Source organism: Lissotriton helveticus, chromosome 5_1, assembly GCF_964261635.1.
Source record: "Lissotriton helveticus chromosome 5_1, aLisHel1.1, whole genome shotgun sequence".
Taxonomy (NCBI): Eukaryota; Metazoa; Chordata; class Amphibia; order Caudata; family Salamandridae; genus Lissotriton; species Lissotriton helveticus.
Genome location: NC_136065.1, coordinates 16326354 through 16353543, shown reverse-complemented (window position 1 = coordinate 16353543; position 27190 = coordinate 16326354). Strand labels below are relative to the sequence as shown.

General features: G+C 47.4%; 1 protein-coding gene across 2 annotated transcripts in view; it reads left to right on the top strand.

Annotated features, from left to right (window-relative positions):
- Window positions 1-591: 591 nt before the first annotated feature.
- The window catches only part of LOC144754064 (HLA class II histocompatibility antigen, DM alpha chain), a 66137-nt gene continuing 39538 nt past the window's right edge, over window positions 592-27190 (top strand). For both annotated transcript variants that reach the window (XR_013594643.1, XM_078641582.1), the window contains exon 1: window positions 592-1749. Coding sequence is in view for 1 of the 2 variants with exons in the window: in XM_078641582.1 (XP_078497708.1) it covers window positions 1677-1749 (73 nt within the window). In the remaining variant the exon portion in view is untranslated. The remainder of the gene's footprint in view (window positions 1750-27190) is intronic.

Sequence of the window (27190 nt, the reverse complement as noted above, 5' to 3'; positions counted from 1 at the left end):
GGTGGGGGGGCAGGGGGGCCGTAGTTAGGAGAGCTGGCAAAAAGAAAATATGCGCGGTGAAGACAGGAGTGCCGGGAGCCTTCGGAAGTGGTGGTAAACACCCTTTTATTTAGCACCAAGACAGGGGGAGACTGCTACAGACCCCTCCGAGCGTCTGCGCCCTGGGGGGGGGACCTCGCCAATCCCAGAGGCCGGCCCTGCGGGCAGTACTGCCCCTGCCCACCCCAGGCACACAGATGTACAGCAAAGAGGGCAGTGCTCCCGGCTCAGACTCTCGGCTCTCCGCAGACGCACAGTGTGTTTCTCATGTACAGCAGAGAGGGAGGGAGGGCAGCGCTAATGGCTCAGCCTCAGACGCTCAGCCTGAGTCACATGTACTGCGGAGGGTGTGTGTGTATGTGTCAGTGCTCCCGGCTCAGCCTCAGACGCACAGTCAGTGTCAGGTGTACAGGATGGAGGAGGGAGGGCAGCGCTAATGGCTCAGCCTCAGACGCTCAGCCTGAGTCACATGTACTGCGGAGGGTGTGTGTGTGTGTGTGTCAGTGCTCCCGGCTCAGCCTCAGACGCACAGTCAGTGTCAGTTGTACTGGGGGGAGGGAGGGGGCAGTGCTCCCGGCTCAGCCTCAGACGCACTGTCTGTGTCAGAGGAACAGTAGTGGGGGGGGGCTGGGCAGTGCGGCCCGAGCATAGACACCCAGTCTGCCCATGCGCAGATGCTCTGTAGGGTGGGGGAGGGGGATGCGCTCCGGCTCAGACACACAGTCTGTGCGAAGACGAAGCTCCCAGCTCGCCTCAGACACACCGTCTGCCCCTGCACACATGACGCGTCACGACGGGAGGCTGGGATTGGCCGAGGCCTGGGCTGGAGGAAGCAGGTGTAGGGGAACATCTGGACTAGTTGGGGCAGCAGAGCCCGGCACTCAAGAGTGTCCTACAGCGACCCACGGACCGGAGCAGCCTCTGGAGCCGGGAGCAGAGACTGCAGGCGGGGGGCACAGCGGCTAGAAGACCTGGGGTGCCATACTGCGCTGCACGGACCTGCAGACCTCCAAGAGACAGGGGCAGAGCTCGCCAGGACGGCAGGCTTGGGTCAGACCGAAGCCCCGGGACCCTCAGAAGGTAGCGGGGGCGTGCCCCCCCCCCCCCCAGCACTACAGACGGGTGCAAGGGTCGGAAGACATACTGCCCTATGCCGACCAGAGCCTGCCAACCTTTGTGAGGGTCCATGGTGACGAACCGAGCGGGGACTAATGCACCAGGACTTACCGGGCACTAATGCACCAGGACTGACCGGGCAGAGCGTTCGCTAATGCACCAGGATTTACCGGGCACTAATGCACCAGGACATATCGGACTGAGCGGGCACTAATGCACCAGGACTGGCCAGGCAGTGCATTAAGACGGTCAGAGCGGGCACTAATGCACAAGGACCGTGCCTGTCAGAGCGGGCACTAATGCACAAGGACCGTGCCTTTTAGAGCGGGCACTAATACACCGGGAGTGACCTGGCGGAGCAGCAAAGGAGCGGGCCGGGCAGAGCTGGCACTAATGCACCAGGACTCACCGGGCAGAGCACTAAGACGGGCAGATCGGGCACTAATGCACCTGGGCTGACCGGGCAGACCTTCAGAGGACGAGGACGCACAGGGCAGTATCAGGACAGGACGGCCCGCACCATGGCAAGGGTGACCGGAGCCCAGGGCTGCTCCGGGCTGGCACTGCTGCTGCTCCTCGCCCTGCCCCACACAGGTAAGGGCTCGGCCCCGTGGGCTTCATGTGACGCCCCCCAGGAGTCAGGCGGGCTGGGGCAGAGCCGGGAGGGCTGGGGGAAAGGGAGCCAGCATTACTGTAGCGTCTAGAAAGGCTACTCCGGGGCGCTAAATAACCCCGCCACGTATCGACTGTCCCTCTGAAGGCTGGGAGGGCCGGGGCAGAGTCAGAGAGACTGGCCTGGCACGCGAGAGACCCCACCCCCGCCCTCCCATCCTCCCTGGTTTCCCGGTAGACCAGTCTGAGCTGGAGGGGAATCCCAGCCCTCGGGTTCCCCCTCCAGGGCTCACTCTTCCGGGGCCCTTTATTTCCGCCCCTCCCCCCCTGTGAGAGGCAAACCCGTCCTTTATCCGCAGGGAGCAGCGGGGGCATCACCAGGGAACCCCCTGCTGTTCACCCTCACCTTCATATCAAGAGCAAACCATGGAACAAAGGGGCAAACCATGGAATAAAGGGGCAAACCATGGAACAAAGGGGCAAACCATGGAATAAAGGGGCAAACCATGGAATAAAGGGGCAAACCATGGAATAAAGGGGCAAACCATGGAACAAAGGGGCAAACCATGGAATAAAGGGGCAAACCATGGAACAAAGGGGCAAACCATGGAATAAAGGGGCAAACCATGGAACAAAGGGGCAAACCATGGAATAAAGGGGCAAACCATGGAACAAAGGGGCAAACCATGGAATAAAGGGGCAAACCATGGAACAAAGGGGCAAACCATGGAATAAAGGGGCAAACCTTTATTTCAACGCTCACTCCGGACCTGTGAAGAGTAAATCCGCCTTTGAGACCCGGCGCCGCTCGCAGACTCGCTGTTGATCTCTGGCAGGTTTATGACTCACGCAATGTGTTTCCTTGGGCACATTGATAGCATTTTTTAAACTAAATTCTTTACATAGTTTTGTGAAGTGCCGACCTGGCAAGTTTTATTTATTATGATAAAGGAACTCCTTGGAGGTCCACATAAAAACCAAAATATACATACCAAGCAAGAAGCACATAAAATATCATATCAACACTACAAACAAAAACACAATATAAACATCTTAATACAGGTCCAAAAAACATTTTAAAAAACCGTATAGTTTAAAACAAAACATTTCATTAGGTGGGTTAATCAAGGCCGCCTGCAATGATGAAGCTGAAAGAATGTTGAGTTGAAGGCAAATTGGTCGTAACCATCTACGCCTAAAAGGCATCAGGGCAGGACAAACAAAGATAACATGATTTAAGTCCTGGTCATACATCTGACAAAGATCACAAAGTGCTGAATGTCCATACCATCTAGCACAAAGATCTTTCAACGGAAGCAGATTTTGTCTTAATAAGTACACTAAGCGACGAACGCCATGAGAGATGTTCCAGTACATATAAGGTTGAGCTTTCCGCAAAATACAGGACTCTATAACAGGAGTACCACCTTTTTTTAACAGCCGGGAATCTCTGTCCTGACAAAACCCCAGTTCCCATGTGGTAGATTTCAGGATAGTTTTTAATTGATAAGAGGATAAAGAAAGTAATGTCTCTTCATCCAATTTCAATTGTACCACAGCGAATCTGAAGTTTTTTACAAGTAAAGAGTAGTCATTAAAGTTTCCCAGCAATTCATTTTTTATAAGCTCTCTTAAGGTGTTAGACTCACTTTTTGCTATACCTACTACCCAACGTATAACACTGGCCAAACCTTGTACCCAGCTACTGCGTAAACCCAATTCCTGTCTCAGGGAAACAGTAGAATTTGCTGTGCTAACAGATAATAAACTACGCAGAATTTTCCCTTCTGCGGAGTTTAAAAAACTCCACTTTTTTAAATCTGTTAACTCTATACCGTATAATAGGGAGGCAGGAACTTTTGCTCTAAAAACATCGAGAAGAATAGAAAAATGCCTTCTACCTGTTGCTTTATATAGGGATACTAAACTCTTTCCCTGTGAAATAGCCTTCCGGGAGTTATTATCCATATGTGCTTTGTCACTTAGATTATTTGTGACAATTTTGCCCAGAAAGGTATAAGATTTTACAACTTCCAATTTTTGATCCACCACCACCCAAGGAAAATTAAGAAATTTAGGTTTCTTCTTACCGGAGAAACACATCACTTTACTTTTTGCCGTATTTATCAATAGGTAATGGTTTTTGGCGTATTCAGACAGCGCTTGCAAACGATTATTCAAGCCCTTCGGGGTAAGATCCAAAATCAAGATATCATCTGCATACATAAGGCATGCAATCGGAACTCCACCCAAAGACGGGGCAATACCAGCGCATGCTGAGAGGGCCACAGGTAAATCAACTGTATAAAGGGAAAACAGCAAAGGAGCCAGCAGGCAACCTTGCTTTAACCCGTTATCACTGGAAAGGAAACCGACCTGGCCTCACAGGCTTCGGAGCGCTGTGCACCTGTTGGATACAGCTATACATTGGATCACGCAAAATAAACTTTTCCGAAAACGGGAAACGGGCTGCAGCGGCCTGTGCTCCAGAGACCGAGGGAGTCCAAGGGCGGTCATGAGGGTGGAGCTCAGTCAGCCAGGGGGAAAAACAACATTTTTAGGTCTCGCCTGCGACAGCGCACGATCAGCAAGAGATATTGGCCAGATCTACGACCATGACAATATGCGACTCGCAAATTGCCATGTACAACAGTGCATGAGACTCTGTGTGTTAACGATTCTCAATGGGGTCTCACATTGCTGCCACATCAATATTCATGAGTCACTTGCAATTTGCGACCCATTGGGAATGGCTGGCCCTCCTAGGTACGGTGGCCTGCAGGGCTCAGCAGACCTCCATGTCTGGGACTGCTTTTAAATAAAGCAGTTTTTTTTAAATACATAAATACAGCTCGTTTTCCTTACAGGAAAACAGGCTGTATTTAAAAAAAAAAAAAGAAACGTTTATGTTTCATTTTTTAAGGGCAAGCAGTGGTCCCTCGGACCACGACCTGATCCTAAAAAATATTTTCCCCTGCATTTGCAAAGGGGCAAATTGCGACTGCATTACCACCCACTTGATGAGGGCGGTAAATTGCGAGTGTTTTGCGACCGCAGTTACGGTTGCAAAACATTCACAGATGGGGTTGGGAGGCGCAATTAGGAAGGTATGCCCTTGGAACGCCCCTTCCTAATTGGGAGTCACAAATCCTATTTCGCGAGTCGCAAATAAATTGCAACTCGCTAAATAGGATTTGTACATGCCCGTTTGCGCATGCAAAAACAGGTCGTATATCTGGCCCATTGTATACATGGGGCTTGCAGCCGCCCATTGCTTACCATTTGCTGGCTTTAGTGTCACTCTTTTTTGCTGCCTTCTAATTGGCCAGCGCATGCTGGCTTCACCTCCTCTTCTTATGGCTTAATACATTAATCTCCCCCGCTCCAAGAATTAAGGACAAAGCACTAACCTTGGGTGTCAGAGATAGTTACCCGACTAGTGGCTGAATTGCACAGTGTGAAACTGGGGAATTGGGGTCAATCCCGGCTTCTCTGCTTGTCCAAACTGTGTGATCCATCTCTAGTGCGTGGGATACAAAGCATGCCTCTTCATTTGATAGCTTCCGTCTTCAGCTGAGCAGCACCCAGTACAGGGGATTCTGTAGGAGCGTCGGATTGGTAACGAGGGCACTCGGGCAATGCCTGAGGGGCCGGTGTCCAAGCTCCAGCTGTGGGCTACTTTTTTAAGCAGCCTGGGGGCCGATTTGGGCGGTTGCTGCATTGTTCGATGCCGCCAGCGGCCCAATGGGTGCCCGAGTGGCCTTTCTGAAGCTAGATGGGAGTCCATTACCTCCCTTTTACCAGCGGGCAGAGGTGTCACTCTTGTCTCGCTGGGGCCGGCCCATTAATATATACATATCGAGCGGGGCAGGGGGCCTGGGCAAAAGTGGCCTCACTTGTTTTTAGGTGTGTTTCACAAGTGTAAACTAATCCGTGAAAATTTCACCGAAGCAGTGTTTTGCAAAAGCAATATGCAAATGTGGCCCACTTTTTTTTTAGCGTGCCCGGGCCGATTTTTAATCCCAATCCAACCCTGTTCTGTAGCCATTCCATTCCGACCCTTCTCCAGCATGTATCTCTGTCTGGGTCTATGAACAATCACTCAATGTTCTATCGTTTCTTTCAGTTCAGTGATATTCACAGTCAATCATTCGGAACAGTATACCTCACTCTGCTCAATTATATTGCTTTCCTGTCATTCAATACAGTAAGAATAGCTGATACAATAGCAGCAGGTCAGTCTTTCAATTCCATGCAGCCATTGGCTCTGTGAGTGGAATTCACTCATAGTGATGGACGCGGGCAGGTGCAGGACCGGAGGAGAGAGAGGGAAGGCGACAGTGCCAGGACCAGGGTAGCACAGGACGCAGGTGAGAAACAGGGCCGGACTGGGAACCAAAACTGGCCTTGGCAAACTGCTCGGCCCCCCCCCCCCCCCGGGGGCCAAGACCGGTTTTCGGCCGATTTTGTTACAGGGCCAATTTTGCAGATATGCTGCAAAAACGACCCTGTAACAATATCGGCCCCCAGGGGCCCAAAACCGGCCCCACCTGTGCGGCGTACCGGGGGATTGCCCTGTGTCCACTACGGCCAGTCCGGGCCTGGTGAGCAGGCCAGGGGCGCAGCTTCGTTGGTTCAGCCGGTGCCGTTGCACCAGAGTCCAGAAGCTTGGGGGGGTCCACCAAAATCTGATTATTGCTGTATTTTACAAATCAGGCGGCTGCAAGCGGACCCATTTCCTTCCTTGCACTAAGGTCCATGATACACTGGCTTCATCGTCTGAGCAGCCGTCAATCTTTGATCCGCTCTGAGCGGTGGATTTTTATTCCCTCTAAAAAGGGATGATTTATTGTCTCCCCCCTGACAGGGTTGATGTCAGTGTCTCACTCACTTTCAGAAGTGATTGTTTCTTTCTTTATTTGGGATTTCTGCGTGCCGGTCCCTGTTAGGGCGGATTGTCCCTCTTCTTCGTTAGAAGTTGTATTAATATTCCTTATTCCACTGGAGAGCGAATCAGCGCCTCCGTTCCTCTGATGGAGAGTGTGGCCAGGTTTCATTTTGGCTGATGGCTGGTTGGCTGTTTTCGTCCCACTGGGAAGGTTTCCGTTTTAAAACAGTATCACCAGCTATTTACAGGGCTCGAGTCAGGGGTATTGTATTGTAATTGCATTTATATAGCGCTTACTACCCCTGACGAGGCGTCGAAGTGCTTTTTCGGTGGGTAGCACGCTACTCCGGGACCCACAGAGGATTAGTGTAGTGAAACATGCAAGTACATTTTAAGTGGTGGATAGGTTAGTCAGTTAGTTGGATCCTTGGAAATACTTGCATCCACCCAGTATTTTCACAGGGTGGACGCCGTATCCCCTGCCAAGAAGTTGGGCTCACAGAAATACGCTGGACTTGTCCCGGTGTCATTTTCAGATGGGAAACGGCCATTACAACGAAGCCGTTTCCACGAAATTGTTAACCACGCATGCAGTACAACGCATGCGTGGTTACCACGAAAGCCTTTACCACGCATACCTTTACTACGAGGTTTGTAGTAAAGGTATATGTGGTAAAGGTAAAAAGTAAAAATGGGGGGTTTGGGGGGATCTCCCCCCCAAAAAAAAACTCACCTGAAGTCACGTCGGGTTATGTATTTAATCAGCGTCGTTTAAGAGAAAACGGAAAATAAAATTCTGCTTTCTCTTAACGACGTATGACGTCACCACGCAAACAATCGAGGTAAATGTTATGCGTGGTAAACGAATTCCGTTGTAACGCATGCGTGGTAAAGGCATGCATTGCAGCGGAATTCGTTGTAACGTCATACATTCTTTCAGACACCGGGACACGTTCAGCAGCACCCGCACGTTGCCTGCTTTCCATTCCCAGCAGCCACGTGCCGGCAGCGAGGGAGCCTTCTCTCACCTCCAGCTGGGCCCAAGGACATGCGGCCTCCTTTTGCTTGTATATGTATATGTATATGTATATGTATATGGAGCCTTACATTTAAAAGTAAGTGCCACAGAGGGAAACAAAGGCATACAGCTTGCCTTCTCTGCACAGGTACTTAAGAGAGGAATGCTTTTTTGCCTTTGTTCTGTCCCTGTATACAAATGCAGACACTGTAAGACTGTCAGATGGGTTAGTGTATCCCAGTATTTACACAAATAATTTAAATTGCTCTATTTTATTTCATTTGTAGCGCTACACCGTGCCGTCATGAGGTCATTTGCATATTGTCTTGCTTGGTCAGTCCCCCCCACTTCTTTTTATAGGACTTGTGCCCTGGCTTTTTACAACACCTAGAAACGGTACGAAGTGCTATACAAAAAGCAGGTACTGCTGACGATTATGCCTTTTCTTCCCCTATGTTTGCTGGTTTTAGTATCTCACTCTAATCAATAGTGTGACAGGATATTTCCATGTCACAAGCTCAGTCTTTTGGGTGACTGCATTTGCTTGTGTCTCAGAACACCGGTGCCTGGGTACGAGCTGAGGCCGGCGAAACCAGGCAGGCGCCATCCGTGATGCTGGTTAGTAGACTCGCCCCCCAGATGCACTGTCCTTTTTAGATCTCGCCTAGCGATGCAGCGCTATGCGCTGCTCGCGAAGCGAGACTCATTGTCGCTGTGTAGGCTGCGAAGTGGGACATCACATGTGCACGTGCTCAATAAACCCATTGCAGTCAATGGCAGTGACCACGCGCTTTAGCAGACACGGGCAGTGAATGCGCGCGCTTTAGGAGACACGCGCTGTGAACACGCGCGCGTCTCTTCTTGCGCTCTCCCACACTTTCACTTTCACATTGCGTGTCTCCTAAAGCGCGCGGTCACAGCCATTCTCTGCAATGTAGCGGGCGATGTACGGCCCGGCGCTGTGATCCTGCCCGGAAGCTACAGATTCGGGGGCGGCCGGCGGAGGCTGGGGAAAACGCGCATGAAAGGCAGGAGCGGATATGTGAGTTTTCTTTTGCTTGCGCACGGCTCAGGCCGTATCTTGTGTGCTCTCTATCTGCCTTCTGACCCCCATCTCTCATATCTCACTCCATGTCTTTCCACGTCCCAGCGATCCTTTTCTCTCCCTTCCTTGACCCAGCTCGTTTTCGTAGCCTTCCCTTCCTCCTGCTCCGCTCCTGACACCACTGGGCGGCTAAGTGAGTTATTTATCCAGTTAATACGCTTTACTCAAGCTATCAGAATATATGTTTTTGTTGTACTTTTACCAAGCATGAACTTTACCCGGAGGTGTTGGAGTGCTTTAGATGAGCACCACCCAGTTACATCACACGAGGAAACGTACTGTGGACTCCCACTAAATAATTACCGGATTCCGAGCCCCAGCATGCGTCATTATTGTAAGCTCATTTCGATGACTTGAACCTCAAAACAATATACAACAAGCACTTTTTAAAAATCATAAGTCCCAGCCAGTTGACGTTAAGCGCCCACAGTCTGTCCGTCCCATTGTCCCTGTGCCCCCTTCCTCTGTGCCACCTCCCCACCTTCTCATTGCCTCGCTCTGTACCCTGCACGCCCACTCGGACACAGCTTCTCATTCAGATGCACGGTTTGACCCTGGCCTCTTCGGCTCCACCGCCCTTGTGCTCCAATGTTGCGGAATGAGGAATACGTTCCCTCTGAGGAATTACTAAATTATTAAACCGTATCTACGTCCCGTGCCCCACTGTCCATCTCTGCCCCATCTCCTCCCGCCCCCGGTTTCCCGCCTAGGCCCTCCACTCTCTCAGCCTCATCTTCTTCACTCCCACGCTTGCCTCTCTCCTCCCGGACTTCTTTCCTGTGGTCGCCCCTCTTACCCCGCTAACCTCTCGTGCTTTTCGCCATCTACTGCTGCTTTCCGCTCAGACTACTGCGCTACCTACTTCTCCCTGCCTTTTTCCCACCCTTCTCCGTTACCCTTCCCTCCTAGACTCCCTCCCTCCCACCCCACTCTTCTCTCTCTCTAACTCCCATCGCACTTGCTTTTAGCCATCTGTCTTCTCAGCTACTCGTGCATCCCCTCCCCCTTCTAGTAGCCCACCTGTCTCTCTTTCTTAATTATCCTCGCCTCATCCTACCTTGCCTTTAATTGTTTTCTAGATTCATTCTCTGCCCTCTCCACCCCGCCGCCACCTCCATTTGTACCTTCCTGTTGTGTGACGTCATCTTCTCTGCCTCTCCCAGACCCCTTCCTTCACCCTTCCTTCCCTCAGTCCATCCCTGTCCTGTGTCTCCAACTTTAATTCTTCCATGCCATTCTTACCGCTCCCTTACTATCATTCTGCCCATAGCGCTTTCTTCTCATCTCCATCTCTTCTAGCCACACTTTAGATTCGACTTCACTCTCCCTTCTCCCTGAACAAGCATTGGCAATGCAATACGTCTCGCCTCTACGAGAGTTTAAGCTATTGGCAATGTAAATGACAATGCCTTTTATTTATTTTTTAAAAACCAAATCATAAATAAACTGCATTCTCATTTACAATGCCAATAGCTCAAACTCAAGAACTGCGAGACCTATTGCATTGCAAATGCTTGTTTTTTTTATTAGTTCAGAGAGGTAATATACATATAGTCACATCCATAACTTATTAATTTCCTTATGCAATATCAGTTATTATAACATACTCTGAGTTAATACTTGTTATAAATACAGGTTGAAGGGCTATTGACAGTTTTCAGAATATATATACAGTTCATTGAAAAGAGAAAATAAAAAAAGGAGAAATAATAAATCAAAACCATAATACAAAGTTAGTCTATATAGACTAACCCCAGATCAATCAATCAATCAGTGGCACTTATAGAGCGCGCTACATACCCGTAGGGTCTCAAGGCGCTGGGGGGGGGGGGGGGGGTGCCGCTACTGCTCGAACAGCCAGGTCTTCAGCTTCTTCCTGAAGGAGAGGTGGTCTTGGGTCAGGCGCAGGTCGGGAGGGAGGGAGTTCCAGGTCTTGGCGGCCAGGTAGGAGAAGGACCTTCCTCCTGTCGTCGCTCTTCGGATGCGGGGGACGGCGGCGAGGGCGTGGTTGACTGATCGGAGGTGGCGTTTCGGAGCGTAGAAGTTGACTCGGCTGTTGAGGTAGCTCGGGCCTTGGTCGTGTAGGGCTTTGTGTGCGTGGGTGAGGAGGCGGAAGGTGATTCTTTTGTTGACGGGGAGCCAGTGAAGGTCTCTCAGATGTCCGGAGATGTGGCTGGTTCGTGGGATGTCGAGGATGAGTCTGGCTGAGGCGTTCTGGATCCGCTGGAGTCTCTTCTGGAGCTTGGCGGTGGTACCGGCGTAGAGGGCGTTGCCGTAGTCCAGTCGGCTGGTGACGAGGGCCTGGGTGACGGTCTTCCTGGTCTCGGTGGGGATCCACCAGAAGATCTTCCGTAGCATGCGTAGGATGTTGAAGCACGCCGAGGAGACGTTGTTGACTTGCCTGGTCATGGAGAGGGAGGAGTCCAGGATGAAGCCCAGGTTTCGTGCATGGTCTGTCGGTTTGGGTGCGGTGCCCAGGGCGGGAGGCCACCAGGAGTCGTCCCAGGCGGAGGGTGAGGAGCCCAGGATGAGGACCTCCGTCTTGTCCGAGTTCAGTTTCAGGCGGCTGGTCGTCATCCACTCGGCTACCTCTTTCATCCCTTCGTGCAGGTTGGCTCTGGCGGCGGCGGGGTCGTGGGTCAGGGAGAGGATCAGCTGGGTGTCATCGGCGTAGGAGATTATGCTGAGGTTGTGTTTGCGTACGATGGCCGCGAGGGGGCTCATGTAGACGTTGAAGAGGGTGGGGCTCAGAGATGATCCTTGGGGGACGCCGCAGATGACGTCGGAGGCCTCTGACTTGTACGGTGGTAGGCGGACTCTCTGTGTTCTTCCGTCGAGGAAGGAGATGATCCATTCCAGCGCCTTGTCCTGGATTCCGATGTTGCTGAGGCGCCGTACTAGGGTGCGGTGGCAGACCGTGTCGAATGCCGCGGAGAGGTCTAGGAGGATGAGGGCCGCTGTTTCTCCATTGTCCATCAGGGCTCGGATGTCATCGGTGGCGGCGATGAGGGTGGTCTCGGTGCTGTGGTTGGCTCGGAAGCCGGACTGTGAGGGGTCGAGGGATCCGTTCGTCTCGAGGAAGGCGGCCATCTGTTTGTTGACGGTCTTCTCGATGACTTTGGCTGGAAACGGGAGGAGCGAGATGGGGGCGGTAATTCTTGAGGTCGGTGGGGTCCGCTGTTGGTTTCTTGAGTAGAGCGCTGAGTTCGGCGTGTTTCCAGCTCTCCGGGAAGATGGTGGTGTCGAAGGATGTGTTGATGATGTCTCGCAGGTGGGGTGCGATGACTGCGTCGGCCTTGTTGAAGACGTGGTGAGGGCAGGGGTCGGTCGGTGAACCGGAGTGGATGGAGTTCATCGTGCGGATGGTGTCTTCGGTGCTGATCGGGGTCCAGGCGTGGAGGGTGGTGGTGGGGGGTGGTTGTTCGGTCATGGTGTGCGTTGGTTGGTTGTTGAAGCTGTTGTGTATGTCCGCGATCTTGTTGTGGAAGTATGAAGCGAGGGAGTTGCAGAGGTCTTGCGATGGGGTGATGTCGTTGTTTCCTGCGCTGGGGTTGGAAAGCTCTTTCACGATGTTGAAGAGTTCCTTGCAGTTGTGTGCGTTGTTGTCCAACCGGTCCTTGAATGCTGTTTTCTTGGCGGCGCGGATCAGCTGGTGGTGTTTCCGGGTGGCAATTTTGAAGGAGGTCCTGTTGTCCGGTGTCGGTTCCCTTCTCCAGACTTTCTCGAGGGCTCGGCAGTTCTTCTTGGAGCTCTTGAGTTCATCGGTGAACCATGGGGCCTTCTTGCTGCCGGGTCTGCTAGGCGGGGTCCTCAGTGGGGCGAGTTCGTCCGCGCAGTTGCTGATCCACGTCGTGAGGTTGTCGGCGGCCTGGCTGGGGTTCGCTGAGCTGGCAGGAGGGTGCTGGCCCAGGGAGGTGGCGAGCTGGTGTGCTGTGATCTTGTTCCAGCTTCTGCGGGCCGCCTGTTGCTGGTGGTGGTGAGTCGTCGTTCTCTTGAAGGTGAAGTGGATGCAGCTGTGGTCCGTCCATTGAAGCTCAGTGGCGTGGCTGAAGTCGATGTCTGTGCTGGACGAGAAGACTGCGTCGAGTGTGTGTCCGGCGAGATGGGTGGGGGTGGACACCAGTTGCTTGAGTCCCAGATGCACTGTCCTTGGAGGTCGGCTCACCCACTGTATGTTCTTTGCAGCATTCTGGCCTTGAATGACACTTGGCCAGGACCAGGTGATGCATGGAGAAAAGAACAGATCAGGGAGTTTGCTTTATTCACTCGAGGCTGAAAGTGGCCGTAGCCGCTATGATAGTAGCCCTCTTGCTTGCCCATCCTTCCCTTTGCATATGGCCATGTCTGAACTGGGGTGGCGGAGTGAGCTAAAGAATGATGATGGATTCAACCCAGATCAGTTGACTGGGGGTGAGTGCTTGCAATGTTCAAGACTCGGTCCATCGTCCCCTTTGGTTTTGCTTTGTTCACCCTAAGTTGGCAGGGTATGCCAGACGTGGTTCCCTTGCTCACTTTGCCACTGGATTCAAGCTAGCCTGGCTGATGACGGCTGATTAGCCAGAAACCGGTCCCAGGATGCTTGTTTCTGGTCCAGGGAAGACATGGCTTAGCAGTTCGGGCTGGACTGTTCCCATGATGCACAGGGTCAGACTGATTTGCATATGGCTGGGTCTGAACTAGGGTGGCGGAATGAGCTAAAGAATGATGATGGATTAAATCCAGATCTGTGACTGGCGGTGAGTGTTTGCAATATTCAACACTCCGTCCATCATCCCCTTTGGCTTTGCTTTGCCCATCCTTCCCGGCTGCATTTTTTGTGTGCCTCAGTCTGCTGATGAAATGCATCGTGCCTGTACCGGGTGTAGGCTGAGAACCGAGCAGAACAGAGAGTTTGGGTTACTCGATCAAAGCTGGAAGAAGCCATAGTCGCTATGAGCTGCTATGATCTCATCACTATATGATTATTCACACATAATTTAGGTGTGCTAACACAACTCTTATACTTGTATACCGATCTCATCTTGGCACATCTTTTACAAGTCCTCCTACTATTTATATATATGATGGGGAACCATTAACGTCTTACACCCCAGGACCTGGAGATCTGGTTTGAGCCCTTTTTCCTGACATTACAGCACACATGCATACTCAGAAAAGGTTTTAAACAAGAATAATTTCCTCATACTTTTCTTGAGGAACCAAACTTTTTGATGCAAATCTCTGTCTACCTTTTTTAGCAGATGGGGGTTTGAGTCACAAACCATAGGTGGTTTCATGGGACTCCCTACATACCACCCTTGTTACGCCGCCCCCTTGAGGCAAAGTAAAGCATAGCACTACTTTGCATTACTATAGAGCCACTTTCCAGTGCAAAACATGTTAGCATTGGAAAGTCAATCCCAAAATCGACACTATGTGCTGGTTTTATCTCTTTTGTGATGTAACCCTGGTGCAAAGTGTTGAGAAATTTGCCCCTTGTACTTTATCACTTCTCTGGATATTAAAGTACACATTTTAATAAATTATACTTATTCTGTGGTAAATGTTCTACATGAAATACAAAGTAATTTGTTGTATTTATTCAGTGCTGGGACTTGCAGTGCAGCCAGACTGATAACACACGTAAGTTGCACGTTACACACAGTTCCGGCATCGGCAGGGCTTTCAGACAAGATTATACTGCGGATCGTTGTCCTGTCCCTTTACATCGCTCACATTGATATGCAATATTTGATATAGAGGGTAACCTTGTATTGGTATTGATTTAATGTAGGGTGAACATGTACATTCTTACCCGACTACGACTAGTACACGCCTGCAGCTGCAACGAGCCGCTACTTTGATATAAGTGAGATCACGAGCCCCTGTTCAGGTCAGGCATTTTTACTCCACTTCCTTGATTGGATAATACAGGAATAGGGTTTGGGCAGCAGCTGGAAGTAATCATATAACACACCTCCAAGGGGTGAAGTATGTTTGTACTTTCAGAGACAAATGGCAAAATGAATTTCCATTCAATTGGAAATTTAGAAATGGGCCAGGCAGTGCATTTTGTCAAATTTGTGCATCACATTCCAGCATTACCCATTGTGGCGGGAATGATATATTAAAGCATGTCAGTCCACCAAAACACAAACATAATGAACTGTCAGACACATTCTAGAAAAATGATAGAGTGGGGTGGAGGCCGGGCCGCGGAGGATATTGATGACACGATAATAAAAGCTGAAGTTTTGTTTCCTGGCTTCCTGATGGAACATAACATACCCCTGGCAGTCGCTGAGCTGGCTGGCTCGCTTTTCAGATGAATGTTTCCTGATTCAAAAATAGCTGCAGAATTCTCTACAAGGACCAGAGACAGTCACATTATTAATGGAGCGGCTGCCCCGTGCAGTATTGATGAGGTAAAAAAGGATCTGGAGAAGAAAGCGTGGTTTGGCCTAGCAACTGATGGAAGAAATGACGAAAATCATCTTATTTTTGTGCGCCGTGAAGATCCAAATATGGGGCACGTAGTTACCTCATTGCTTGATATGTCTTCTATTTTTTGCTTGTTATTAACATTTTGACGTTTCGTGTATTGTTAACATACAGTTTGCCGACAGTCCTGTATGCCAATTTCTCAGGGGTCGGGCAGATAAGTAGTGATAGTAAATATTATGCTAAAGATGTAATATATTACCTTCTTTATTAAGTGAACTGATGTCTTGAATACTACTTTCGACTGCCTTACATGTGTAATGTTTTATTTTATGGATTGTAACATGTATTGTGCTTTTATGGCTGTATAACCGAAATAAAGTATTTTTGGCTGACTGACTGACTGACTGACTGACTGACAAATCAAAAACAGCATGCCTGTGGATAATGAACAACGTGAAATGAGGAGCGGATGCATAATAAGTGAGGAGTACATGACATCATTCACGGAACAGTTCAACAACATGCATGATTTGGACTCTTCCACATTACGAAAGCAGACATGTCACAGTACTAGCGAATGATCAGATATGATAAACCTGCGTCACACCCAGCCTGTGTAAGCAATAAACAGTTGTGTAAGCCCGATTTCGTGACATGACTATTGGGATGAAAATACCTGACTCAGCAAGAGCGGATGCTGTGTAAGGTCAGTGTGTGGCGCAGTGTGGTCTCCGAGGACTTGATATGCCTTCTGTTGTTGCTGGAGAAGCCCAGAGCTTGCTTAACCAAGTTATCAGAGGAAAAAAACGTAGTTGTAAAAACGATGCAACATATTCCTCTGATAGCACTAATTGCACAAATGGTAAGCTGAACAGTTTACTCAGCAAACTCAGGAGTGAACAAAAGGATGAGAAACAAAAGGTATATGATTCTGGTCATTGGAGAACCGGGCCTTATGGGCCTAGCGGCGCAGGGCACGCCTGATATCTCTGGGTTCACCTGCCTTATCAGACAGAGACACTCGACACTCTGTTAGGCGTAGAAAATCAGGTTTATTAGCTGCAGCTAAGCACAGTTATCCAAGAAGTACAGAAGTATATTCTTAGGAGACTGCCACTTCATTCCGTGGCGAACAGTCTTTTATACTATACACATTTACAATACTCACTCCCAAAACATACAGAACTGACAAATGGGAACAGTTCGAAAACAAGCTATCGGGTATCTTGTATACGCCCTTCTTTCAGACCCCGTGTTCTCCCCTTCCCTCAAGTTAATCAATGCTAGTGCATGTAATTCAATTTGCAGGTGGCAGGACGTATTTGCGAGCCTCAAAGGACAGTCGTGTAACAAGAGAACACACAGAAAGAATAGTGAAGGCCAGTTAAACAAGATAAGATAAAGGAAGAATGGTGAGACCCACACTGCCAATTAAGACAAGGATCAATCAGTCTAGACATGGATTAACTAACTCGGCCAGTTCCTGACATCGGTTTCCTAAACAAGGACAAAGGGTTACTCTTTAACAGGAGAGGCGAACAGCTGAAAAGGCAAAAACATCATGTTCCCGTGTCGCCTGAGCGAGGGCAACACAAAATGGCAGCTGTTACAAAATGGCGGCTGACTACGAAGCGAAGTCGAAAATCACGGAACCTCAGACCCTCCTTTTGCCATTACTCAGGCAAAACACAAAGGACTCACGCTAATCTGAGTCAATGTCAATGGTGATGAGGTCATTGAGCTGTTGCTGCAACATCATCTTAATGTTTTCTGTTTGCTGTGACACAGGCTTTGGAACACACAAGGTGGCACAAAGACCACAGATAGCGGGGCCACATTGCAAACAGAGACAACAAGAGAAAATGATGGCTAAAGTCATTCCAAGGAAAGTTAACACTTTCCATCCCCATGTGGACAGTAGTCCCCAAAACCATCCCATCACAGACCAATCTCCTGAGTCCTGATGAATAGACTCGTAAATTACATGTAGCTTAGAAATAGCTTGGTATACTGTAGGGGCATTATCAGGAATGTAAATGCAGCAACTAGACCCTATCAATTTACAAACTCCTCCTCTATCAGCAAGGACAATGTCTAACACCATTCTGTTTTGTAAAGTCATAAGATGATCCGCCTGAAGTTCAGCCGTCAAATTACCTAAGGCTCCGTAAGTTACATTTATCGTAGCCTCGACAACACGGACCACTGTCTAATGTTTCTGCTATTGACCATTGGGCCCCAAAAGGGAAAAAACCCTTTAATGAAGTCTCCTCCCTCTTGTCCAGCTGTGTCTCCAGAATCAATAACCCCTCTACCATATCTTTTCCTGTGGTGTCCTGAAGGAGCAGTGTATGTAGGGGGAAGTAGGAAAGCTATATAGCATGTTCCTGAAAAATAGGCAGGAAGCCATGTATAGGCCCTATCATGACAGATAAAATATGTACCTTGAGATGGGACTAACGGAGAAGAAATCAAGGGGGAATAGACATAGGTATGGGAACAAACACTCTTTTCCTGTTTATTCTTATTATTCTGACCAGTTATTTGCAAACACAGGGTGCCTTCATGCGTACTGTCCAAATTGGTAAGGATCTTCTTTCTTTAGCCCTGTCAGTGAGGCTAGTAATGTAGCGAGTCACATTCCAACCATCATATGCTCGTTTCTCATCCACGGGAATCTTACTAATGTCTGCAATTTTAGCCATAGTCATTATTCCTTTAATCAAAGGACTATGACTATAGTCTGATCCACCAGTATAGATATCACCAGGAGGATATCGGAGTTGGTTCTGATATGCATTGGAAAACATAGCCAAATAAGCCCAAGCAGAACCTTCATATGAAAACGGGAGAATTAAATATGGCATCCCTTTCTCAGCGTTATGGGGCAAAAGCCCACAAACCCAACAATCAGTAGTGTTAACTACCAGTTGATGCTGATGTAACAACTGGACAAAAGAATTGTTGAAATATTCTGGTCTCCTAACTTGTTCATGGTCTGGGTGTGTGTAGAACTTATGCGGGGAGTCAGTAGAAGAAGAGAGCAGAGAAACAGAAGTCGGAGCAGGTGCTTGCTGCATAGTGTGGACAATCCAACCCACAAAAGCTAATAAAATACATAAACACACTAGAATACATAGTGCTACGCCACATCGACTAAATAGCAATTTCTTGTATTTGTTTCTTTTCACAATCATAACATCATTTCCTTCCATCTTAGTATCCACTTCTTTAAAGGCGTTGCTCACGATAATCGTCCTAGATCACTTAGGTGTGATTATTAGCCGTCCTATGACACTGCAAGTCCTGTTGACCTAGTCACTATTCAGGTCACAGCCTAAGACTCCTACCGTGACCCTGCAACTTGATGGATAGTGGAAGGGAAATGTCTTTTAAAAGAAAGGTAATCAAAGGAAAAAGGAGAAAAAAAATGTTCAATTAGTGTTCAATTGTCTTTAGACAACCTAGGTCTTAGGTTGTACCGGGTCTTGCCAGGTACCGTTTGGTCCTTAAACAGAGTCTCTGGGTTAGTCGTGTCCAGTCTTAGATGTGGTGGTACAGCTTCTTGTAGCACATCATCATCTTCTTTTTCAGAGTTTGTCCAGTCCAGGCGTGCACTACTAAAAGGTACAAATCGGGGTACTTTCTCACATTCGTTATCGCCAATGCCTTCTTGAACCCACTGATCATAAGGTAAACTCTTACAGTGCACGCCGTGGACCCAGTTTTTCTTCCCAGCGACTTTCACAGCTGTAGGTGTTGTCAAAAGTACTTGTCGCGGCGGCCCCCAACGAGGTTCCAGATTCTTCTTCCTTTGGAAGTTCTTGACGCATATAAAGTCACCAGGTCGAATGAAGTGACCTGGATCTGCGGAGGCCTTTCGGCAAAGCGTTGTTGATGAATAACACGTAATTTAGTGGTGAGGTCATGCAAGTAGTCAACCAACAATGGATATGGAATGTCAGAATATTTCTTTGGTCGAGGGACTCCCCAAACATTTGCTGGGCGTCCAAAAACGACCTCATAAGGACTAAGTCCTAAACGAGAATGCACAGTTGTTCTCGTAGAGAGAAGTGCCAAAGGTAAAGCGTCAGGCCAAGCGAGGCCTGTGCTGGCCTGAATCTTCGCTAATTTGAGCTTGAGAGTGCCATTATAGCACTCTACCAAACCCGCTGACTGAGGATGGTTTGCTGCGTGGAATTTCTGTCTAATGCCAAGACCCGCACACACCTTCTGCATAATTTGACCCACAAAATCACTTCCATTGTCACTCCAGACAATGCGCGGCAAACCAAACCTTGGGAAGAATTCTTTCAAAAGGACTTTGGCAGTGGACAAGGAAGTATTATCCTTTAAGGGGTAAGCCTCTATCCATCTGGAAAAGGCACAGACCACCACAAGGACATACTTAAGTTTGTTGGAACGTTCCATATGGATGTAATCTATTTGTAAAACCTCAAAAGGATACGTAGGGGGAGAAAAATGACCTGCCGGAGTTGGGGTTCCCTTTTCTGGATTATGCATCAAACAAACAATACAATGCAATGCTTCACTACATTTTCCGCACATTTAGGAATACCTTCATTCTGCCATACTAGAGCCAGAAGCTTACATATTCCTTTCACACTGATATGAGCTGGACCATGTGCCATAGTAACTACAGGTAGTACATAGGCATCTGGTAACAACCATCGTTGATGCTCCGACAATTCTGTCCAACATCCTGTCTCATCCAACATTCCCATACTTTCCCTCCACTTGCTCAATTCCTTCTCAGTCGCTTCTGCTTGAATCATTTTCACACTTTCCAGTGTGTCTTCACACATACCTCCTTCTCTAACCCAATTTGCAGGGCCTGCAACATACATATGGCTCTTAACATTTCTCGCTGTTTCCTTCGCTACTTCGTCTGCGAATGCATTCCCACGACCTACATCATCAGTGATCCTTTTATGCGCACTGCACTTTACAATCCCTATTCGGGTAGGCAAAGTGAGTGATTCAAGAAGGACAGTAACCAATTGACCATGCTGTATTTTAGTCCCATGGGAATTAAAGAATCCTCTTTCCTGCCACAAGCGACCAAAACTATGAGCCACGCCAAACGCGTATTGGCTATCGGTGTAAACAGTCACTCTCTTTCCCTTCGCTAACACACATGCTCTTGTCAGCGCAATCAATTCAGCTGCTTGTGCTGAATTGTGTGTAATACGTGCAGTTTCTACTACTGTATGCAAAGTGGTAACAGCATAGGCTGCAGTCGTATCACCATTAGGAAGCTTAGAACACGGACCATCTACCCATAGGATCCCATCCGGGTCCACAAGTGGTGTATCTTTTAGATCTATTCTGCCTTTAGTTTCCTCCTCTGTTCGGAGAAAACAATCATGCTGATTTTGTGTATTCTCTTCATCTGGAGTAGGTAACAATGTTGCTGGATTCAAAACATTGCATCGTTTGATGTGTATGTGGCTTGCTAAAAGTGTCAACTCATACCCAGACAAACGAGCACTCATCAGATGTTGCCTTTTCGTTCTATTCAAAAGAGTATCTACTGCATGTGGTACCATAACAACAAGAGTGTGATCTAATACCAATCCAGCAGATTGACGAATAGAGATCGCCGCTGCTGCTGTTGCTCTGAGACAACTAGGCAATGCCTTGGCTACTGGATCCAAAGTAGCTGAAAAATAGGCCCATGGCCTTTGTTTGTCTCCAAATTGTTGTGTTAAAACAGACAATGCACAACCTTCTCGTTCATGCACGTAGAGTGTAAAAGGCTTACTATAGTCTGGAGTGCCCAACACAGGAGCAGAACACAAAGCAGTACGTAAGTCATAAAAACTCTTCTGACATTCGTCAGTCCAAGGAAGAGGTTGGAGTGTGTCTTTCAAAGTAAGTGCCAACAAAGGTTTAGCTAGTAGAGAAACATTTGGGATCCACTGTCTGCAATAGGAGGTAATACCCAAAAAGGCACGCACTTCCTTTTGCGTGGATGGTACAGACATTCGTGAAATTGCATGAATACGTTCTGGAGTCAATCGCCTTCCCTCCTTCGACAAGAAATGATCTAAATAGGTAACCTCTTGGCGGCAATAGTGTAACTTAGAGGGAGACGCCTCATGATGTAAATCAGACAAATGGCGCAAAAGCAAAATAGTCGCATCTTTACAGACATCTTCCGAATCAGCAGCCACCAATAAATCATCCACATACTGGATTAAAGTAGCACCGGAAGGCAAAGAGAAAAAATCCAATTGCGATTTCAAAGTTTGACTATAAATGGAGGGACTCTCACCGTAGCCTTGAGGTGCACGTTTAAATCTAAAGCTTCGGCCTCTGAGAGAGAAACCAAAGAGATCTCTACTTTCCTCAGCAATAGGAACACTAAAGAAAGCATTCTTAAGATCGATAACTGAGAACCAAGCAGCAGAAGCAGGTACCATTGTGAGCAAAGCAGTAATATCTGGGACAACAGGAAACTGAGGGACAACAATTTTGTTGACCTCTCGAAGATCAATCACAAAACGATACACAGGTGGCTTAGAAGGATCAGTACGTTTAAGAACAGGCAAAACAGGACTGTTGCAAACGTTGCCTCTCGTTTCTTCAATGACACCTTTCTGAACTAAATCATGCACAATAGCCAACAGAGCTCTTTCACCATCACTAGAAATCTTGTATTGAGGAATACGTGGCAACTGAACATCTGGCTTGACAGTAATCACGTAAGGTGGTATTCTGAGCAAACCAACATAATTCGGACCCGTGGCCCAAAGCGTAGCAGGAAGTGAACGCAATTCAAGTGGTAGTTGATCTTTAGACAGATACATAGGAGAAATCAATTTATCTCCCAACGTAAGATGTACACCAGAGGGGGAACAATACAACGTTACATGTAAACGTTTCAATAAATCCAAGCCCAACAAATTCTCACCACAACCAGTCGTTAAAATGAGCGGGGCTTCCAAGTCGTAAGGACCAATAGAAACGGGTAAGGGACATGAAACTGGGTTACTAACTGGGGCGCCAGAGAATCCTACAGAAACATTCGTTAAGCCAGACAAAGGTGCCCCAGGGAGTTTGGAGTGAATAATAGAACTTCTCATTGCACCACTATCCAAAAGAAACGGCTCTGAAACACCCAATGCAACAACGTTAACATAAGGCCCATCCTGATCCACTGGAACTGAAACCACTCCCTTGCTTTGTCTACGGCTGTCCTAGCTAGTGGAAAAGTCAGAATTGTCGTTCTCAATAAAATAATCGTCATTGTAATACTGTGCAGACTGAGAATTCTGCTGATCAAAATAATTCATAGTATTCTGTGGGGGTAAGGAAGGCTGTCCTTGAGACGGCACACCTCGTCCTCTACCCCTGGGTGCTGACTGAAAACCACCACGACCTCGTGGCCCTGATAGTCCACCATTACGTTGCAATAAAACCTGACAACTATTCTTGAAATGATCTTCCTCTTTACAATAGGCACATTGATTAGGACCCAACAAAGCCTAACAATGTACGTTTCTGTAAAAATCTCTGAAACTGTGGAGGCTGTTGCGATTGATTCTGAGCAGAACGAGGGGGATAAGCTTGTTGCAAAAGAACCTTCGTTTTCAATTCTTTAGTCTTTTTCTCTGCTTTATCCTTTTCTTCCGTATCCTTGTTCTCGTAATACTGAGCAGTAGCTAATATCTGGGCAGCCGAAGAAATGGCCCAAGAACTCTTGGAATCTTTCAATTTATGCGATAACTCGGGAAGTAAATTAAACACAAATTTATCCACAAATAATCGCTGTCCACCCTCCGTACTCATATCTTGACCACTATGGTCGATGAATGTTTCCTCGAAACGAGTAAAGAAATCAGAGACGCTCTCGTCTTTCTTCTGTTTACACGCAGCTAACTTATCCCAATTGACTCGAAGGGCAGGCATCATTGTTTTCATTAGAGCTATTATTCTACCAGGCAATTCAGTGATCAAAGCATCGGGTTTAGCACCACCTACTTGTAGCGCATCTGCGGCAGCTAAAGCAACCCAAGTACCACCCAAAGCTTGATCGTGATCTTCCTTATGAATCCGAGCCCATAATGCTTGAGGGACTACGTTACCCATCAGTAAATCAATAGTTGCCAAATTCATAACGCACGCATCAACAGTCTGGGACAACTCTTTGTAATACCCAGCAGGATTCTTACGAGGGTCTGGTAGAGACTGTTTAAGCGCTAGAACTTCAGATCTTTTCCAAGGGACATGTACCCATATACACTGGAAATGAGCAGGGACAGGCGGAACAACATTCGGATCCGCTTCCTTCCATACTGGAGGTACTTCTCGCATAGGATAATGTTTCACTTAATGCCTTACCGCAGGGTCTGGTTCAAGAGAAGCTTGAGAGAAAAAGGAAGACCTAAAAGTGATAAGTGTTCGAACAGCATCCTCGACATCGGAACCCACAATAAGACCCTTATCGAAGGTAGCCTGTATATCAGATAAACCCTGAGGAGGTAAATCCAAACCCATATTACCCCATCCTTTAATCAGGGTATTACACATAACATTAAAAACATATCTCTGCGTAGGCGCATTCCACTGAAGGAAAGTATCCAAGATATCGTTAACATTATACAGTGGACCACTCATGATCCAGTTGCGGGCGAGAGAGTCTAACCTAATTCGTTCGTCAGTATCCGGAATTTGACTACGGGATTGTCTTCGGGACGAAGCAGGAGTCCAATTAAGAGACCCAAAGAATGGCAACAGAAGACCGGAAACGGTATCAACTAATTGTTGACGAGCTGTAGGAGAATCAGACAGTAAAACTGGAGACATCGTGTTAAGCACAGCAGGGGAAGAACTATCAGTAGTAAAAGAAACTGGCGGTGAAGGAGACTGAGGTACAGAAGTCGATGGCAAAGGAAGCGGGGGCTGAATTACTTGAAGAGGCAATTGCGGAGGAACTGGAATAACTGGTTGGACCATAGGTTGCTGAACAATAGGTTGTAATGGAGGTGCATTAGCACCTAATACATAAGGTGGAGGTAATCGCCACAGATGAGACATTAAAGGATCTTCATCAAGATCTTTACTTTGTGTGGGAGGAGGCAACACTGGATAACATCTATCTATTGCCATGCGGTGCTGCCGTTCCGAAACGTCAATCATTTGATCAACTTCATTATTTTTAAACTGTTGAGCAGCCTGTAGGATCGTCATATCCTGTGCTTTCTTATCTTTTTTCGCTTGTTTAATTTCTTTCTGTTTGGCTTCCTTATGCCAGAGGCGGAAAGAGTCAAACATTGCCGGCCGGGCTTTTCTTTTAAACAAAATTGCTTCTAAATTGTCTAATATGTCAGGCTCAAAGCTACCATTTTGTGGCCACTGCAGAACACCATCTTTCTTTGTATATCGAATCCATGTGTCATTAAAAATAATAGGACCAAGACCGTGTTTGAAATAGAGCTCATAAGTGGGAGTTCCAACCGGAGGAATTGGACAAGAGTCCTCGAGCTGGGAATCCCTGTTACAACTAAAACAACAAAATTTCCTAAAGTCCAGGCATTTCGTAATGAACTGGACTAATCTCAAACTTCAAGGGGTTTAAGACAATTATTACAGCACAAACGTACTTACCCCTCGGCTTCGACTAATGCATTTGTCGAATAAAAACAAAACCAAAAAGAGTGGGAGCTACCCACATATACTTAACTAAGTATTTTCTCACGCCAACAGGTGTTCGTCTAACGTTTCGCGATACCAATCATCACCAGGGGCCAAGGCAGGGCGACAGTCAGGGCAGCAGTCGTCTGCAGCCGTCGGAAAGGAGTAGCCGTGCTGAAAAAGACCTTCGGTCCACTTCAACATACAGAGGTCGCTTGACGTGGTTCGCGAATCCTCCAGAATTTTCTTGCAAGGCTCCTCACGATCTTCAGGCTGAACCACTACCACTGAAGTCGCCCCACGTTGGGACGCCAATTGGAGAACCGGGCCTTATGGGCCTGGCGGCGCAGGGCACGCCTGATATCTCCGGGTTCACCTGCCTTATCAGACAGAGATACTCAACACTGTGTTAGGCGTAGAAAATCAGGTTTATTAGCTGCAGCTAAGCACAGTTATCCAAGAAGTACAGAAGTATATTCTTAGGAGACTGACACTTCATTCCGTGACGAACAGTCTTTTATACTATACACATTTACAATACTCACTCCCAAAACATACAGAACTGACAAATGGGAAAAGTTCAAAAACAAGCTATCGGGTATCTTGTATACGCCCTTCTTTCAGACCCCGTGTTCTCCCCTTCCCTCAAGTTAATCAATGCTAGTGCCTGTAATTCAATTTGCAGGTGGCATGACGTATTTGCGAGCCTCAAAGGACAGTTGTGTAACAAGAGAACACACAGAAAGAATAGTGAAGGCTAGTTAAACAAGATAAGATAAAGGAAGAATGGTGAGACCCACACAGCCAACTAAGACAAGGATCAATCAGTCTAGACATGGATTAACTAACTCGGCCAGTTCCTCACATCGGTTTCTTAAACAAGGACAAAGGGTTACTCTTTAACAGGAGAGGCGAACAGCTGAAAAGGCAAAAACATCATGTTCGCCGTGTCGCCTGAGTGAGGGCAACACAAAATGGCGGCTGTTACAAAATGGCGGCTGACTACGAAGCGAAGTCGAAAATCACAGAACCTCATCGTCCATGGCATATATGTCATTTGAGTGCACAAAAAGGCTTCAAAAGCTGCCTGCCGAAGTTTGTGTCAAGGTCCTAGACAAATATTATCACTTTGAAAAAAATATGAAGCACAAATGTTCCAAGGTGGCTACGTTTGGGAAAGTCTGCAGAGAGAACGCTAAAGCAGTTGGAATTACTGAAAACCTACTTTCTTTCAAACTTTGATGAGGCAGTTGAAGGAAACAAGAAAAAGGGAAGATCTGGTGATTGAGAACAGCGATTTGTAAAGTTTTTCAAAGTCCCAGTGACAAAACTTTATTTCATGTATGTTCAGGGTGTGCTTCTAAGTTTTGATTATTACAATATATTACATCAACGTGAGGCCACAGTGATGCACGTTTTCCCCTCTTCAGCAATGCATCTTTTCCACAGTTTGATGGGGAACTTTAAAAAACCTCAAGTTATGGCTACAATGGCAAATTTGCTGCACATTGATGTTGAAAATCCATACAATCATTTGCCACTACATGAACTTTATATTGGCCTAATGACCAAACAGGTGGCCAGGAAAGTGGATCTTCTGGGCTCATCGGAGTGCAACAAATTTCTAAATGAAGGAAAGTATTTTCACATAAATACTGCAAAATACACGATAAGGGCAATGCCTGCATTAAAGGACGACACCCTCACATTCTTGAACCCTGACACCAGACTTCACGCTACCTTGGAACAAATTGAAATTCTACCATCTTGATTTCCAGATACGATTGAGTCATAGAGTCAGAAAGACTTCATCAATAATTTCATCAATATCAATGCATGTCAGGCAATAATATATCAAACACTGAAAGTATTGATGAGGTTTGGGACAGTCTATCTAAATTAAAAAAATGTGTTACTAATCTGCCTTTATTTCTAAGCCTTGCAAATTTGTCAAGTTTCTTTTGTTATTGACACATAACAATGCTCATGTTTTAAAATAGTTAGAAAGATGTGTTCAGATTCAATGCACTGCCTAGGGAAGGACATCTGAAAGGGGCATGCACCAAACTCTGTTTACTCCAAACTAACAGGAACAAGAAACACCTTATCTGGAATCCAAGCTTCAAATATGAATGTGTTCAAGTCGCAAAAAGCTGCCTGGTATCACTGACAGCCACCAAAACCTCTCTTGTAGGCGGCAAAAAAAGGCACACACACAGCCCTCACTCGAAGGACTAACAGCCTGATTCATCAATCTCCCGTTTTGCGAGCCCCTAATAGCGATTCATAAGGAATCGCTATTAAGGACTTGCAAAACGGGATTCATGTA